Genomic DNA, 15,521 nt, shown 5'->3' with positions numbered 1-15,521 from the left:
AAATAATTATAACATGGAACTGAAAATATATTAACCATATTTAAAATATTGTTTGAGAATATATTATTTCCATCATTTTTATGTTATTTATTAATCTATTTTAATTGCTATTTTTATGTACCCCTCCTAACACGATTTTCATTAACATTTGTTGGGTTTTACTATTGTTTTCAACATTAAATAACAAATATGAAAATTAATAAATTCCTTAAAAATATTAACGATATTTAAAACAATATAGGGCATTTGCATTTTATTGTGAAAGTAAAGGAAAATAAAAAATGATAATTTGTATAAAAAGACATTATTTAATTAATAGTAGCAAAAAAGAATTAAGCCAACCAATAAAAATAATGATTAATAAGAAGATAGAGTGAGTGAGAGGAAAAATTTAGGGTGAAAAATAGTATGAAAAGAAGAATTATAAAAACAAGAAAAAGAAAGCGACAAGGACAAAGGAAGACCCCACACGAAGACCCCAAAAACAAAGAGAAAAATTAAAAAGAAAACAAACTAAAGGGAAGAAAAGTGAGGAGCGGCGCGTGTGCTTCACTCCCCAATCATAAGCAACGTGGGAGTTGGGTTCCCGGAAAGCTGTTTCCCACGCGCAGACTCCCGCGCGTGAAAAAGCGTCGCCCTTTTTCTGTCATTCATCTGAGAGTGGAGTAGCCGTACGTGTATCTGCTCCACTCTCATTCGCTTTGCTATTTCGGTCTCATTCACTTCTTCACTCACACACTCCTTCACTCACTCACTCACTCTCTCACAACACAAACCTCTTTTCCCTTTCATTATCATAAGCCACCCTCTTCTCCGATCGCATGGACACTCGCCGGAAACTCAAATCCCGGCCACTCTCCGGCTAAATGCTCCCTTCCCCCGAGTCCCGGAGCGACGACGACGACGATGACGCAGAATACGTGATCCTGATCAACCCTTCCATTCCAGAGACTACTGTTTCCGTTACAATCTCATCCGCACTCTTTCGCAATGGCGGCGACAAACGCCGGCACGTCGGTGGAGTCGGCCTCCGCCGACGAAGCGGCGGCGAAGACGGCGCAGAAACGCTACGAGGGGCTTCTGATGGTTCGAAACAAAGCGATAAAGGGTAAAGGCGCATGGTACTGGACACACCTGGAACCCTTGCTGGTTCACAACACCGAAACGGGACTCCCCAAAGCGGTGAAACTCCGTTGCTCCCTCTGCGACGCTGCTTTCTCAGCCTCCAACCCTTCACGCACAGCCTCCGAGCACCTCAAGCGCGGCACCTGCCCCAATTTCAACTCCGCCGCCAAACCCATTTCCTCTATCTTCCCCGTTGTCGTTCCTTCTTCTTCGCCCTCATCCGCTTCTCCCTTTTCGGTTCAGCACAACCACCGCAAGCGAACAACGACTTCGCCTTCTGCTTCGGGTTCGGGTTCGGGTTCCCTCTACCACGCGCCATCACGGTTCGGGTCGGGTTTGGTTCCGCAGCAGCCGCATTTGGTGCTGTCGGGTGGGAAAGAAGATTTGGGGGCTTTGGCCATGTTGGAGGATAGCGTGAAGAAGCTGAAGAGTCCCAAAACTTCTCCTGGGCCCGCTTTGAGTAAGGCCCAAATCGATAGCGCGATTGAGTTTTTGAGCGATTGGGTATACGAGTCCTGTGGCTCCGTGTCTTTCGCGAGTTTGGAGCACCCGAAGTTCCGAGCTTTTCTGTCACAGGTTGGTTTGCCGGCGGTGTTTCCTCAGGAGTTGACGGGGGCGAGATTGGAGGCGAGGTTCGAGGAGGCTAAGGTTGAGTCGGAGGCGAGGATCAGGGATGCAATGTTCTTTCAGATTGCGTCTGACGGGTGGAAGTGGAATGAGAATGTGAATGAGAATGGGAAGAGTTACGATTCTGGATTGGTGAATTTGAGCGTGAATCTTCCGAATGGGACCAGCTTGTACAGAAGGGCGTTGTTTGTTACTGCCTCTGCGCCTTCCAAGTATGCGGAGGAGGTTCTGTGGGAGACAATCACTGGCATTTGTGGGAATCTCGTGCAACAGTGTGCTGGGATTGTTGCTGACAGGTTCAAGGCCAAGGCCTTGAAAAACTTAGAGAATCAGAATCATTGGATGGTTAATCTCACTTGTCAGTATCAGGGTTTCAACAGTTTGGTAAAGGACTTCGCCAAGGAGCTCCCCTTATTCAGGGCTGTGGTTCACAATTGTCTCAAGCTCGCCAATTTGTTCAATTACACCTCTCAGGTGAGGAACAGCTTTCACAAGTACCAGCTGCAGGAGTACGGCCACACCTGGCTGCTGCGGGTGCCCCTGCACGAGTTTGAGTTGGGGCCTGTGTATGCTATGATGGAGGACACCTTGAGCTCGGTTCGGGCCTTGCAGTTGGTCCTGCTGGATGAGCCTTTCAAGATGGTGGCCATTGAGGACCAGGGCGCCAGGGAGGTTGGGGACATGATTCGGGATGTGGGGTTCTGGAAGGACTTGGAAGCCGTTCATGGTTTAGTAAAATTGGTGAAGGACATGGCTCAGGAAATTGAGGCAGAGAGGCCTCTGGTTGGGCAATGCCTTCCCCTTTGGGATGATTTAAGGGCAAAAGTGAAGGATTGGTGCTCCAAGTTCCACATTGCAGAAGGGGTGGTGGAGAAGCTGGTTGAGAGAAGGTTCAAGAAGAATTATCACCCTGCTTGGGCTGCTGCTTACATTCTTGACCCGCTTTACTTGGTGAGGGACACCAGTGGCAAGTACCTTCCACCGTTTAAGTACTTGACGCCAGAACAGGAGAAGGATGTTGATAAGCTCATAACTAGGCTTGTTGCAAGAGACGAAGCACATATTGCTCTGATGGAGCTCATGAAGTGGAGGACGGAAGGGCTTGATCCGGTATATGCTCAAGCTGTTCAGATGAAGGAGAGGGATCCAGTCACTGGAAAGATGAGGATTGTCAATCCACAGAGTAGCAGGCTTGTGTGGGAAACTTATTTGACTGAATTCAAGTCCTTGGGGAAAGTTGCAGTGAGGCTAATATTCCTTCATGCAACCTCATGTGGCTTCAAATGCAATTGGTCCTTGTGGAGATGGGTTTGTGCTCGTGGCCATCACTCCAGGACTGCACTCAACAAGGTGCAGAAGTTGATATTTATTGCAGCTCATTCCAAACTTGAGAGAAGGGATTTTTCCAGTGATCAAGAGAAGGACGCAGAGCTGTTCACCTTGGCAAATGGTGAGGATGATGTGTTAAACGAAGTTCTTGTTGATACATCCTCAGTGTAACATTTTTTATTTGCCCATCTTCTTTTCTTTTTTGGGTTAATTACTCAGTTAGGAATTTTAATTTTTTAGGATTTATTGAATTCTTTCCACTACTCTTTTCTTCCATCTTTCTTTTTCACACCCTCTGCGTTTTGAACACTCACTGAAGGACTTTGAGCTACTCTCCTTCTTTTACCCTGCCATGATCGTCAAGCTTTTAAATATAGGAAAGCGGGAAAGATTGTAACGCCCGAACTGGAAGGATGTTGTAGAAATTTTATTCCTCTTGTAGTTTGAGATAAATAATATTTGTTAAGGGGAAATTTTTATCGATTCTCCTTTGATTTTAAGATCGTTTTTCCACTCAAACTTTCTCACAATATTTGTAAATTAAGAAGCATGCTTGCATGCATGCATGCATGTTGAAGGACTTAATCGTGAAAACATTGTTCTTCTGTTTTGCTTCTTTCTTTCGCTAAAAGCCGTGATCGGTGCCTATGAATGCATATTTAGTTTTAGTCTGTGTAGTCTTTGGCGTTAGAAATCGTCTTGATGGGATGTGTGGCTTATTTATCTTATGTTTACGTAGAATCTTCAAAGGTGTCCACTGCATTTGTAAAATCTGGAAAGGTGCTTCGCTTTCAAGCACTCCTACATTGAAGTCTGTTCATTCCAAAGGCAAACAGCTTTCTGTCCCTAAGTCAAAGTTGAGTGTGAATCATCCTAATCTCGTCTTGAACTCATATAAGCCATGTGATGGAACTTTATGGTCACTAAATGAGTCACCATGTTGATTCCTTAATCATCTTGATGTCCAGATTTTTTGTCAGCAGAATATAAAGAAGCTAGGTACTAAGATCCTTCCACGTTTGTTATCAAAAGCTGTTGTCCGTCACAAAATAACTTAACTTTCGGCTGGAAAAAGTCTTCTCACAAACTCAGTTCACAGGGAATCTCATACAAGGATACTAACAATCTTTATGGGTAGCTAAAAAGAAATCAAAACTGTGCCGTTTCCTCCTGCGATTTTTCTTAAATCAAATCATTGTTGCCATTCAATAAAGGAGCATTCAGAGTGAAGTTATTAAGTAGCAAAACATAAAGGATTCTGCTCTACTTTGACGTATGGTTAAGCCACTGATTTATGTTGTGATTATATAAACAATTTCATGGATGTAGCTTAGGGGAACCATATCCTGTTTAGGTGTTGAAAACAGTGGCGAGAGAGGCATGAAATTGTTGGTTGGTGGTGTCACTTATTGGAGCATTATCAAGAGGAGTTAACCAAAAGTATCCGATAATGGAATTGACTTGAAATCTTTTTAGCACTAAGCAGTCCTTACCAGTCAAGCGTCAAACGCATTGTTCTCAAACTCGGGAGAAAAAGGTTTGGTTCCAAGTGGCAGACCTACCTGAATCTATCCAATCTCCTTCTTCTGCTCTCAACTATGAACCCACCTTCAAGCAAATTAACCAAAAATTATTACGTGTTCATGAAGCAGCAATTAATGCATGCTTTTTTTTAAAGTTTTATACTCGTCCACGTAGATTTTAAGCACTCATAACTTCAAATTAACGGTGGAAGATCTTCTCGAAACATTTACCTCTTGCTTTTCCGAGATTATTTTATAAAATTTATCATTTCTCAAACAAAGTGGTGAATTCTTTTCCCAAGCATTGCTTGTTAAACTTTACATATCAAATCATTATTTTTGTGCTTTGGCTAACTTCTTCTTTAAACATTCCAAAGGTTGTTGTGAGGTTCATGCAGAGCCATTGGATGATGAATCCCATGACCATGATTTTGTGAGAAAGGTTCTGAGAAGACCTACAAGAGAAGAGTGTCGGAATGAAGCAGCACAGAAGATGCTGAGGAGCATTCTTCAACAACGAGAATTAACAAAGTTCCTTCCTTTTGGTTTTCTCTTCTCTTTTCTCTTTCAAACACTTATCTCCACTTTACATGCGGTTTGTGGGGTTGAAAGAAAATTTATTAAATTGAATTGTCTGCTAAAGTTCCATTTCTTAAAGTTTTAAACCACTTTCAAGAACTGTTTGTTGAAGGAGATCGAAGGTGCTCGTAACAGTTTCATTGCAAAGTAAAAGGGAAGATGTTGTTGTTATCGCATGTATCAAAATCAAAGAACTGCGTCACAGATGAATGCTCGATACTATTTTGAAAAAACAACATAGCATCATAGAAAAGATAAGTCCAAGTTAACTTATATTATAGCAGTTATATCTGTATCAACCGGTGGATTCCAGCACGATCAAGTGAAATACGTAGATTACTTTTTTTCTCGACTTACAGCACAAACGAAATTTTGATTCGACATATAAGAGACTTGAAGATTTGATATCATTTATTTCTCTTCTCTTCTTACCTCCTTTAGGTTTGAAAAATAGGTTACATTAAATTCAATACTGCAACCAAAGTAGTTAAGCAAGCTTTATATGCTTTTTTTTATTTATTTATAATATTAAGTGATTATTTTCTTAAAATTAATTTAAAATAAACGTGCAAACAAAAATGTTCAATGGAAAACGAGCTCAAACTCAATTCAATGTTTGGTTAGTGGGGCTAAATATACAAATCATCTTTCATAAAATTAGTTTATATGTCGAAACACACTACTTTGTATTCAAATTCATTATCAGAACAGTTTTGTAACTACAAACCTGAGTACTATCACTTGTATAAAAACAACTAAGCATGCATGCACTTAATTTCAAATTAAGGGAGTTAATACAAATTTTCAGGGTTTTGTTCCTATACACTGCATTTTTGGCAATTAATTCTCGCATTAGGTTCGCATAAGTGCCTTAAAACAAGAAAAAACATTGATATTTTGTAATAATTCGATGATGTGCTTTGTATGTCTTCCTTTTGGGTAAAAAACAAAGGCTAATTGATAGTGTACTTATTATGCTCATATGTGGCAATTATGCTGCCATTGATAATGGCTGGGATGGACCCTCTTTTCTTTTTGGGAGAGTGGATTTAAGTTTTCGATCATTTTCCCTCATGAGCAAAGCAGTTACTCATTATGGAAAAGCTGCCACTACTCTATATCACTCTTATTTTCACTGAAAAATTCTTTATATACACTATATACACTTCTACCCCCAAGATAAAAAAATTTTCACGTATTATATATAAAGAAATAAATCAGAACAGAAACCTGACAGACCCTCTATTCCATGAGACTATGATCTAATGTCATTATAGTCATAATATACAACATCGGAACTGTTCGAAACACGAATCTCTCTTTTGGTTGATGGTTTTCACATTCACACACCCACCACTGCAAACAGTAAAAAGGTGAAAGGATTAACCTAAGTGGGGGAGTCTTTAACTTTAGGCGAATATTGTAACAGTTCTGTCATTCAAACATTAAAAAAAATGTGAACTTGACGTATGAATATGATACTATATATGGTATTTTCATTTATATAATATATTTAAAAAATATATAGCCGAAAATAAATAAAAAATAGTTATATTTGTGTAATGTACTTTAAACATTTGGGTGAATGAAGAGAGTAGAAAAGTAGGTGTAGAATGAAGAAAATGGAGCATTGTATTATCTTAATCATGTCTGGTGTGTACCGGTCCCTGGTTGGGTCTTCTAATTACTCATTTAGTGGACAGACAGAAATCATTGTCGGCAAAGCCTTACCAAAGCTAAAAGTTCATTCTCTCACTTTTGGTTGTCTCTTTCTTTCACTCTCTCTCTCTCAAGAGGTTGAGCTTTTTCACCAGTATGGTATGCAGTGCACCTCTCTACAAAATTTGTGGTTTCAAGGGAAAGGAAAGTAAATATAATGATTAGTATTGGACGACACTCTCTTTATACGAGAATCTTCTCCTGTTCCAATGCTCTAATTATGCAACCTTTTTTAATCTTTGCTTCCCCATTTATTAATTATTATTGTTGGTTTTACTTAATAGCTGACTTTATTTGTATGTCCTTTTCCTCTCGGAAGAACATTGATGCTTGACAGAAAGGAGAATGCCGTTGTGACTTGTGCTTCAAGATGGGTACCCACACGAGCTACTACCAGTACTACCCATCCATCCACTCCTGACATCTCTTAGTTTTAATCTTCCTAATCATTCCATTGCAGCCTTTGTTTCGTTATTTTTCACAAAATTTAATGACATCCCAACCTTCAAACCATGTCTCACCCCTTTTACCATTTCTTTCTCTTCTGCTACTGCAAATTATATGCCTCCTTCTAATTCCTCACTTTCATCCAACTTTTAATACTTGCAAAACTGCCCAAATTAAGCAACCACCCCATGCCTTTTCCTTTTACTTAACATGGCAACAACTGCATGAAAATGGTGGTCACGGACCAACCACCATCTTAATATGTCCACTTTGTATAAATAATCAACAATTCTCCAAGACTTTAATTTGGTAGTTTCATGTGGTTGATTAATTCTGCATGCAATTAAGACTGTAATTAAGGTTTCAACTTTGTGTTAAAGTTAGCCACCTCAGACTAAAATGGATGAGAGAGAAAGACTTTAGCTGTTACTACTACCAGTTGTTAAGTAAGCTTCCTATGTGTAGATTGATTTAAGACGGTGGCTTCCTCTCTTGTGAGGGTTTTATTAATTTATAAACTTAGTCTTCACCCCGGAGAAATCAAGAAAGACATAAAAGGAAAAGGTGCTTTACTAAATATTATTGATCATTGACTAGATACAAGAATGAATAGTAAACAAAATTTAAATCGAACCACTCACACTTTTAAAGTTCCACGTCTTGATTAAGTTGCATGTCCCTATATATGAATTGAAAATGCTTCTTCTCTCTTCATGACCAAAACAGTGCATGAAGGTATGGACCACCCTAGAATTTTTACCCTTCAATACCTTCTTTCCGTTCTTAGTCAAAACTGGACATATATTTATAACCTGAATTGAAAATGCTTGCTCTTTGTAGAGAAAGATACGATTTGAACTACTTGACTACTTTGTTCACTGTTGTTTCACATGGAAGTATGGTACATAGTTTTATAGTACCTTTGGCTGAGAAATTTCTCTCTCTCATAACCACGACTCCAAAAAGTCTTCGCTCTTTTATGTATTTTCGACCAGCCCCATGGCTCAACTTGGTTTTCCTTATACGTGTTTGCTTTGATTTATATATATTATATATTTGTACATTTGTATATTTGTATATTGTCTGTGGTCCTTCCCCTTTACGCTCATGTACATATATATAACACTACATTATTGTACTATTGCTCCCTCCACAGTGACTAGTCAGAATTAATTATTGTTCCTTTTAACCAATTCTAGCTAAAATTTCCAGGCTCACAGCAGCAACTAGCAAGCATGAATATTTTCCTACTCAGAATGAGATGAGAAGTATAGCGAAAACCAAATGACAGTTCCTTCAACAGATTGGATTTAAGTCGTGAAAGAAACACTTGACCTTTTTTTCTTCTGTTCCTTTTTCTGTATCTCTTTCGTGAAAGTAACCCCTGTTATGTTTCCTTCTGTATCTTCTTCTTTTACAGTTCCCATTCATATTTATAATTAATTGTAATTCAACAATTTTATTTGTATAAATTTTTATATAAAAAAGAAGAGAGGCAAGAGGAAATTATAAAAATAACTCTGAAATGACTGATGTAACCAAAAAGTAAAAAAAATATTATAAAAGGGAAGAAACTGGTATAAATATAATTATAATAGTTATTTATTTTCTGTATTGAAGTGTATTTTATTTGGAGGGGGGTGTTTAAGTAAAACCATTCATGTGTGGGAAAGTGCTTATGACTCACTTTTACGGCTTTTTAAATCCTTCACAGACCTAATTATATGGCGTACATTTCAGCCTGGCCCTCAAAATTTATTCTGACCAGTTCTTTCTTCTTTTTCTAAGACAAGCTTTTTTGTTCTTAACATCACTTCAATCAACTTAATTCAAATTAATTTTAGCAATATGACAAGAAAACCTCTCTCACGTGCTGAGATTTGTAAACAAAAGCAAGTTAATCAGCATAAAGATTCCAATAAAAATACCTTCTCACTCCCAACTATAATCGAGATCAACAATGCAAGACATATCCAATTAATTAATTGGATGAGCTATGTGTCATAATCACTCAAACTGTATTAAACAAGTGCTGAAAATATTTTTAATGGCAACTTTATGTAGGTTGTCACAGGTTCTAATACATGAAACTAAAGTAGTAAATTAACCCGTGGTGGTACAAAAGTTGAACCCAGAGTTTCAATTTTTGAATGTTATTATTATATATTATAGTAGTATAATTTGCTAGAACTGTGTAATTCTGCAACGTGGAGACCTAGAACTAGATGCAGCATCATGGTTGGTGATGGATATGTTCTGTGAAGTGACTAATGTGGCCTTGATAGAATTGAGAATCCAATGCAAACTGTAGTTTGGGTTTGAGAAGCAGACCTTTTATAGGAATGAAGTTGCTTTTTTGTTGCCTGTTTGTTCCTGTACAAAATCTCTAAACGAGATATGGTGGGTACGAGTATGGCAGTTGATTGGGTAGCTTAGTGATAAAGAAAATTTTGGTTGGATTAGTTATCCACTTTCACATGATATGATGGCTAAGCACCTCTTTTAATTTTTGCTCAAATTACAAGTCACCTCGCACACAAATTATTTGGTACAAGAAGGGGTTCATTATTTTTTGAGTGGAGGAGGTTTTGGGTATTTGGTAGCACTAGCAACTCATGTCAAGTAGGTTTTTGTGTCTGCCATAGTTTTTGTGTGGCTTAGTCTTGGTGAATAGAAGCATACGTTGGACTTCACCAGCTCATCATTTATGCTTCGATGCTTCTTCATACTCTTATACTTTTGGGACCAACAGGATTTCCAACCAGATACTCTTGCATCAGAGTATGTCCACATATGTATGCTCGTGGAATGGAATTATATTCAGATAAGTTCCAACTCATTCCACAAAATCACTTATTTATCATTCTAACTGTTACAAATTTTAATTCATAGAAAAAATACCTGATATTAAAATGATTCATCTAAATGAGAGAAAGTCCCAATTAATTAAAAACAAAAAAGAAATTCCGACCGGATTCGAACCAGCGACCTAAGGATCACTTTGAGTTATAACCCACTACAGTCCTCCGCTCTACCAACTGAGCTAAGGTCGGACGATGTTTTTCAGTTTCGTTTTCTATATTAAGATTACTAACATAGAAAGACCCATATACCAGGGTGCACAATTTGGAGAACTTTGTTGTTTTCTCTCCTTTAAGACAATTTATGAAAATACTTACTTTAGTGATTCTAGTCAATAGTCTTTCGATTTTTGGTCCACAGATATGACATAAATTATTATGTTACAAGCAAAATATTCATTCACTAAAATACATTAGAGGTTTGTATTGTGATGAAAAGATAAGAAAAAATTAGCTTATAAACCATCTAAATTGAATTTATGTAAGTCATTACAAAAATAATATCCATACAAATGAAACCATTATGCCTAAATAAATTAAAATATTCATATTGAAATTAAAATAGTATCCAAACACATCACATTTTAATAATGAAACTAAATGTTGAGATATACGAATTACCTAAAGTTTCTAGTAAATCTAGATAGTGCTTAATTTCAATAAATCTTGTAATTTTCATTGTAATTTTCACTTTGTTTCCACACAGACAAACTTTTTATGGTTCAAATGTTAAGGAATCTGTGAATTATATCAAGGATTATATGTATATCTAAAATCAAGCAATCAAATATTGTGTGAATTGAATTTGATTTTGTTTTAAAAAAAATATGAATTAAATAGAGCATTTAGTTCATGTAAAAAAATATAGATATTTTTTTAATCGAGTTTATGTTCTATTTTTTTTATCTTACGCATCTTTCCTATATTTTACGTTTTTTTTTCTCATATTTTGTATCTAGTATTCATTTTAACCCATTCAAAATCAATCTTCAATATGTATATGTATGCAACTTTAATATAAAAAAATAAATAATGAGATTGTTATATTTAATGTTTATTTTTCGTTAAGATTTTTTTCCAATCGTTTTTATCTTATCCGTAAAGTTTTAACTAATCAGATCCGACCTATGCCACCACACAACCCCAGCCTCAAGTCTAAATCTTAGATGCTAACTAATCAAACTCGACCTATGACACCACATAACCTTTAGACTAAGACTCAAGTCTCATAGGCTAACTAATTAGAACCAACCTATGACACCACACAACCTTCAGCCTCAAGCCCAAAACTTAGATGCTAACTAATCAAATTCGACCTATGACACCACATAACCTTTAGACTTAGGCTCAAGTCTTATAGGCTAACTAATTAGAACCAACCTATGACACCACACAACCCTCAGCCTCAAACCCAATTTTTAAAGGCTAACTAATCGAAATTGACCTATGCCCCAACCTCAAACTCAATCCCTAGAAGCTAACTAATCAAAAACGAAAAACATGTGTGTATATGCATTGTGTGTGTCTTCGTGTGTGTGTGCATGTGCGTCTGTGTTTGTGTGAGTGCGTGCATGTGTCTGTGTGTTGGAATTTTAAAACTTCTAACAAAATAATATTTATTTATTTAATGTGTTATTCCCTTTTTCAAGTTTCTTCACAACTTTTTTTCCTAAATCTCAGTGCCTTTCATAATGGATAAGATGACTTCTTTAATTCTTAAATTGTATGTGTGTGTTGAAATTTTAAAACTTCCAACAAAATAATATTTATTTATTTATTTATTGTGTTTTTTTTTTCTTTTTCTAGTTTTTTCACTACTTTCTCCCTATATCTTAGTGATTTTCATAATGGATAAGATGATTTTTTTTAATTCTGAAATTGTATGTGTTATTGAAATTTTAAAACTTCCAAAAAAATAATATTTATTTAATTTTTGTGTTTTTCCCATTTTAAAATTTCCCCCTAAATCATCAGTGGCTTTTATAATGGATAGAATGACTTTTTTTAATTCTGAAGTTGTATCTTTAAATTAAATGATAATTCATGTAGATTTCATTTGTTTATCATTGTTTTTAGTCCATTTAGAACTAGCCATATATATTTGATAATGAGTTAAAGAATAAATTTTGCATCAAAGTTTTCATTCACAACCATTCTTGAGAATTTAAGTATTTCTACAGTTTTTTCGTTCAATATTATGGTCATATACTGTACATGAATTATACAATTCCACAGTAATTAGTGTATCCACTAATGTCTGAATAAAAGACTTATTAATTGCTACTAGCATCAATAATTAAAAAAAAGTTTCTCTTTAAAAATAACAAAACATCAAAATATAATATGTAATTATAATTAGACTTGTCCATTTTAATTAAAAAACACGCAAGGCTATTTAAATACAATAATATAAAAAATTGAGAACAAGTACTGCATAATTAATTTTTACATAAGTATTGTAAGACATAAAACACATGTTACAAATATAAAATATTTTAAACTAATAAATATATATTTATTTTTTTTAAAGTGTTATATCAGCATGCAACATATTAAAACCATTACGTTAATAAAATTTTAACATTATTCAGTTGTGAAATGTGTACTAATTAGAATTACTTATTTTCTATATTATGTATTACTTTTAGTTATATAAATAAAATTGAATAATTTTTCGAGTTTTTAAAATTGTGTGTCGTCTTTTATTTAATTCTTAAAATAATATCTGAAAGAAAAATGAATACCCTAAACTAAAATTAGTATTTCATGCTAGTCCTTGGTATCATTATGTTAACGAAGAAAAATAATTTGTTGACGTGACAGGTTAAGTGTCACCTTATCATCACATAAGTGTCATGTAGGTAGGAACAAGATTGAAATGTAATTTTGAAACTTTAAATTATTATTCATTTTGAAACAGTGTTGATACTGAATTTGAATTCTCATTTGGAGTAAACTTTTAAATGTATGATTATTGAGTATAATGTTTATTTCCATTTGGAAGAATGGTTTTCTAAACACGCTAAATAATCCATAGAGATGCTAGAACTTGTTCTATTCCTCAACTTTAATGTGTCAAGAGTTTTTTACATTGATATTTTCATCACAAATTATCAAGTACATATAAAATTTGTTAAATTTAACAATATCCACTTCAAAAATCATATATCATACTTTTTTAATTCACATAGTAAATTAAACTCTTTGTTTTTATTAATTAAGATATAGTCGAGAACAAATTCCTAAGCAAAATAAATTCATAAAGGTAGCATGTGTTAATCCATTTTTATGTTCATATTCTATTGAAATATACCCTATATCAAATAGCAAAAAACTCAATTTTGGTGATAAGACAATAATGTTAACATGGATTCCAAATCATAACCCTAATTCACCAAAGTGTGGAAAGTTGCATAAACAAAATTTTCTTGATTGAAAATTTTCAAATTACACTATGGTTGGCAAAAGTACAAATTACAATGAAAATAAAAAGATCATAGTGTAATTTGAAGCTTAAACATGGAAAAAGAGCATTGAAATTAAAGTCATAGTTCTCATAGATGATCATACATTCTTCAATTCTCAACTACGTTTTTGAAGAAGTCTTTCCCTTCACAACCTTATCTTCTTCACCACCTTCATCATCAACTTTTGCTCCTTTTTCTCTTCTTCACCTTTGACTCCAAAAGGAAGTTTCTCCACACTTGCCACTATCTTTCTCTTTGTCGAAGGAAGCACTTTCGCCAACGAATTGGATCCGCAAGCTACAACATAGACAATTAACATGCCTTTGTTCCCACAAGGTATAGTGGTTCAAATTCCATTAAAGAGTTTCGAGGCAAGTGATTCAAATTACATTTAAAAGATTTCGAGGACAGAGCCATGTGTACTCTTTGACACTGACACAGTTCAAGAAAATTAAAAACAAAATGAATAGTAATTTACGATTCAAAAAACGTATCAAGTATACAAACTAACTTATTAGTTAATTTTGTCTATACAAAAGATCAATGTAAAAAACAAATCTTACTTTGAATATTTCTTTTAAAATGATTAGAATTCTATATAAATGTTATCTATACTTTAAAAAACCCGAATAATTATCTAATTTATAAATAAACTTATACGAAAAAAGCAATTGTTTTTGAACGGGTTTGGGACCTAGAGAACTATCTTCGGTTGGTCGTTGATGTTCCAAGCTTCCTGCTTCGCCGCCTTCTCTCGGTCGTCTGGCTCATAGGCGGAGGTGGTACCTGCAAAAGACACTCCAACGGTCAAGTCAGTCGAGGTGTTAGCACTCGGGTGTCAGAGTACTGTAGATAATGACGTACATTTCCCCTTGGAATGTGTGTTATTTATATTACCTTAATGGGCTTTCATTGGTGGGTCGTATTAGGAGGTTGATTCATGTTTAGGGTTGCACTAAACAACCTTTAACTATGGATTAACCTTGCTGACTTAGTCAATCATTGGCTCGTCATCAAGGATCGGTCGGTCACATGTCGTCATGTGACATTCTCACCATGGTTAAGTGGTTAACTAGTCCAAATGCTGGTCTGATCGTATCAGTAGAGCAATGTATTCATTATAACCTTTAAGTAGTCCACACCATAACATATGAAAATTTCAATGTACCCACAAACCATTATAGCACTTGTAATTAAAATCCAAAAATCAATTCCTTAGGCCTTTTAGGACTGAAGATATTCGGCCATTTTCTTATTAATTTACCATACTTCTTGTTTATGGGCTACAAGAACGAATCGCCAAATAATTAAAAATAAGTTGGTAAAAAAATAATTAATTTAGAGGACACAATTCAAAAAAAAAAAATCTTATAAGAATCACAAATTTCTAAAAAGCTTTCTAAGTATTTTAATTTTGTGATTATTAGGAAGCACTTATTCCTGCGCTATTTATAGTCTATACATCATAACTTTTTCCGATCTTAAATTAAAGAAGACAGGGTCGAATATACTTGAGTACATGTATGTTATTAGCTAAAGTGGGAAGCCCTTCCCTTTGTTAGTCAAAATATTATTCTCCGAGTAAGCTTTTTTTTATCTCCATACAAGTAAATCCTTACGTGACTCAATAAATTAAAGATGTGTTCTTTTTATGGAACTCAACTTCCCTGCACCGAAATATTTCTTGAATCACCACCACCCATTTATTCTGAAATAGGTTTTTCAGGATGTTAAAATTACATTCCAAAAAGCCATTCTGTGGAAGGTGACCCAAAAAATACGCGGAGTGAAGAAACAAACACCCTTTTTGGTATGGAATGCAACCAATTCTTGTAAAACGACTA

The 15,521-nt window shown here is 35.3% G+C and overlaps 1 protein-coding gene across 3 annotated transcripts; it reads left to right on the top strand.

Moving 5' to 3' along the window:
- The first annotated feature begins 396 nt into the window (after nt 1–396).
- Nucleotides 397–5,283, top strand: LOC137808019 (uncharacterized). Of its 3 annotated transcripts, none has more exons than XM_068608909.1 (2): nt 397–3,202; nt 4,982–5,283. In XM_068608909.1, exons 1-2 carry the CDS (start codon nt 991–993, stop codon nt 5,266–5,268), a joined length of 2,499 nt encoding a protein of 832 aa, XP_068465010.1. In that variant the 5' UTR covers nt 397–990; the 3' UTR covers nt 5,269–5,283. The 3 variants fall into 3 exon arrangements, with proteins under 3 accessions (XP_068465010.1, XP_068465011.1, XP_068465012.1); XM_068608910.1 differs by lacking the exon at nt 4,982–5,283 and adding an exon at nt 3,821–4,723; XM_068608911.1 differs by lacking the exon at nt 4,982–5,283 and having other exon boundaries at nt 397–3,581.
- The last annotated feature ends 10,238 nt before the right edge of the window (nt 5,284–15,521 follow it).

Source organism: Phaseolus vulgaris, chromosome 3 (assembly GCF_000499845.2).
Source record: "Phaseolus vulgaris cultivar G19833 chromosome 3, P. vulgaris v2.0, whole genome shotgun sequence".
In the NCBI taxonomy this organism is placed as follows: Eukaryota; Viridiplantae; Streptophyta; class Magnoliopsida; order Fabales; family Fabaceae; genus Phaseolus; species Phaseolus vulgaris.
Note: the sequence above shows the minus strand (reverse complement) of the source record. Positions and strands in the feature narration are given on the sequence as shown.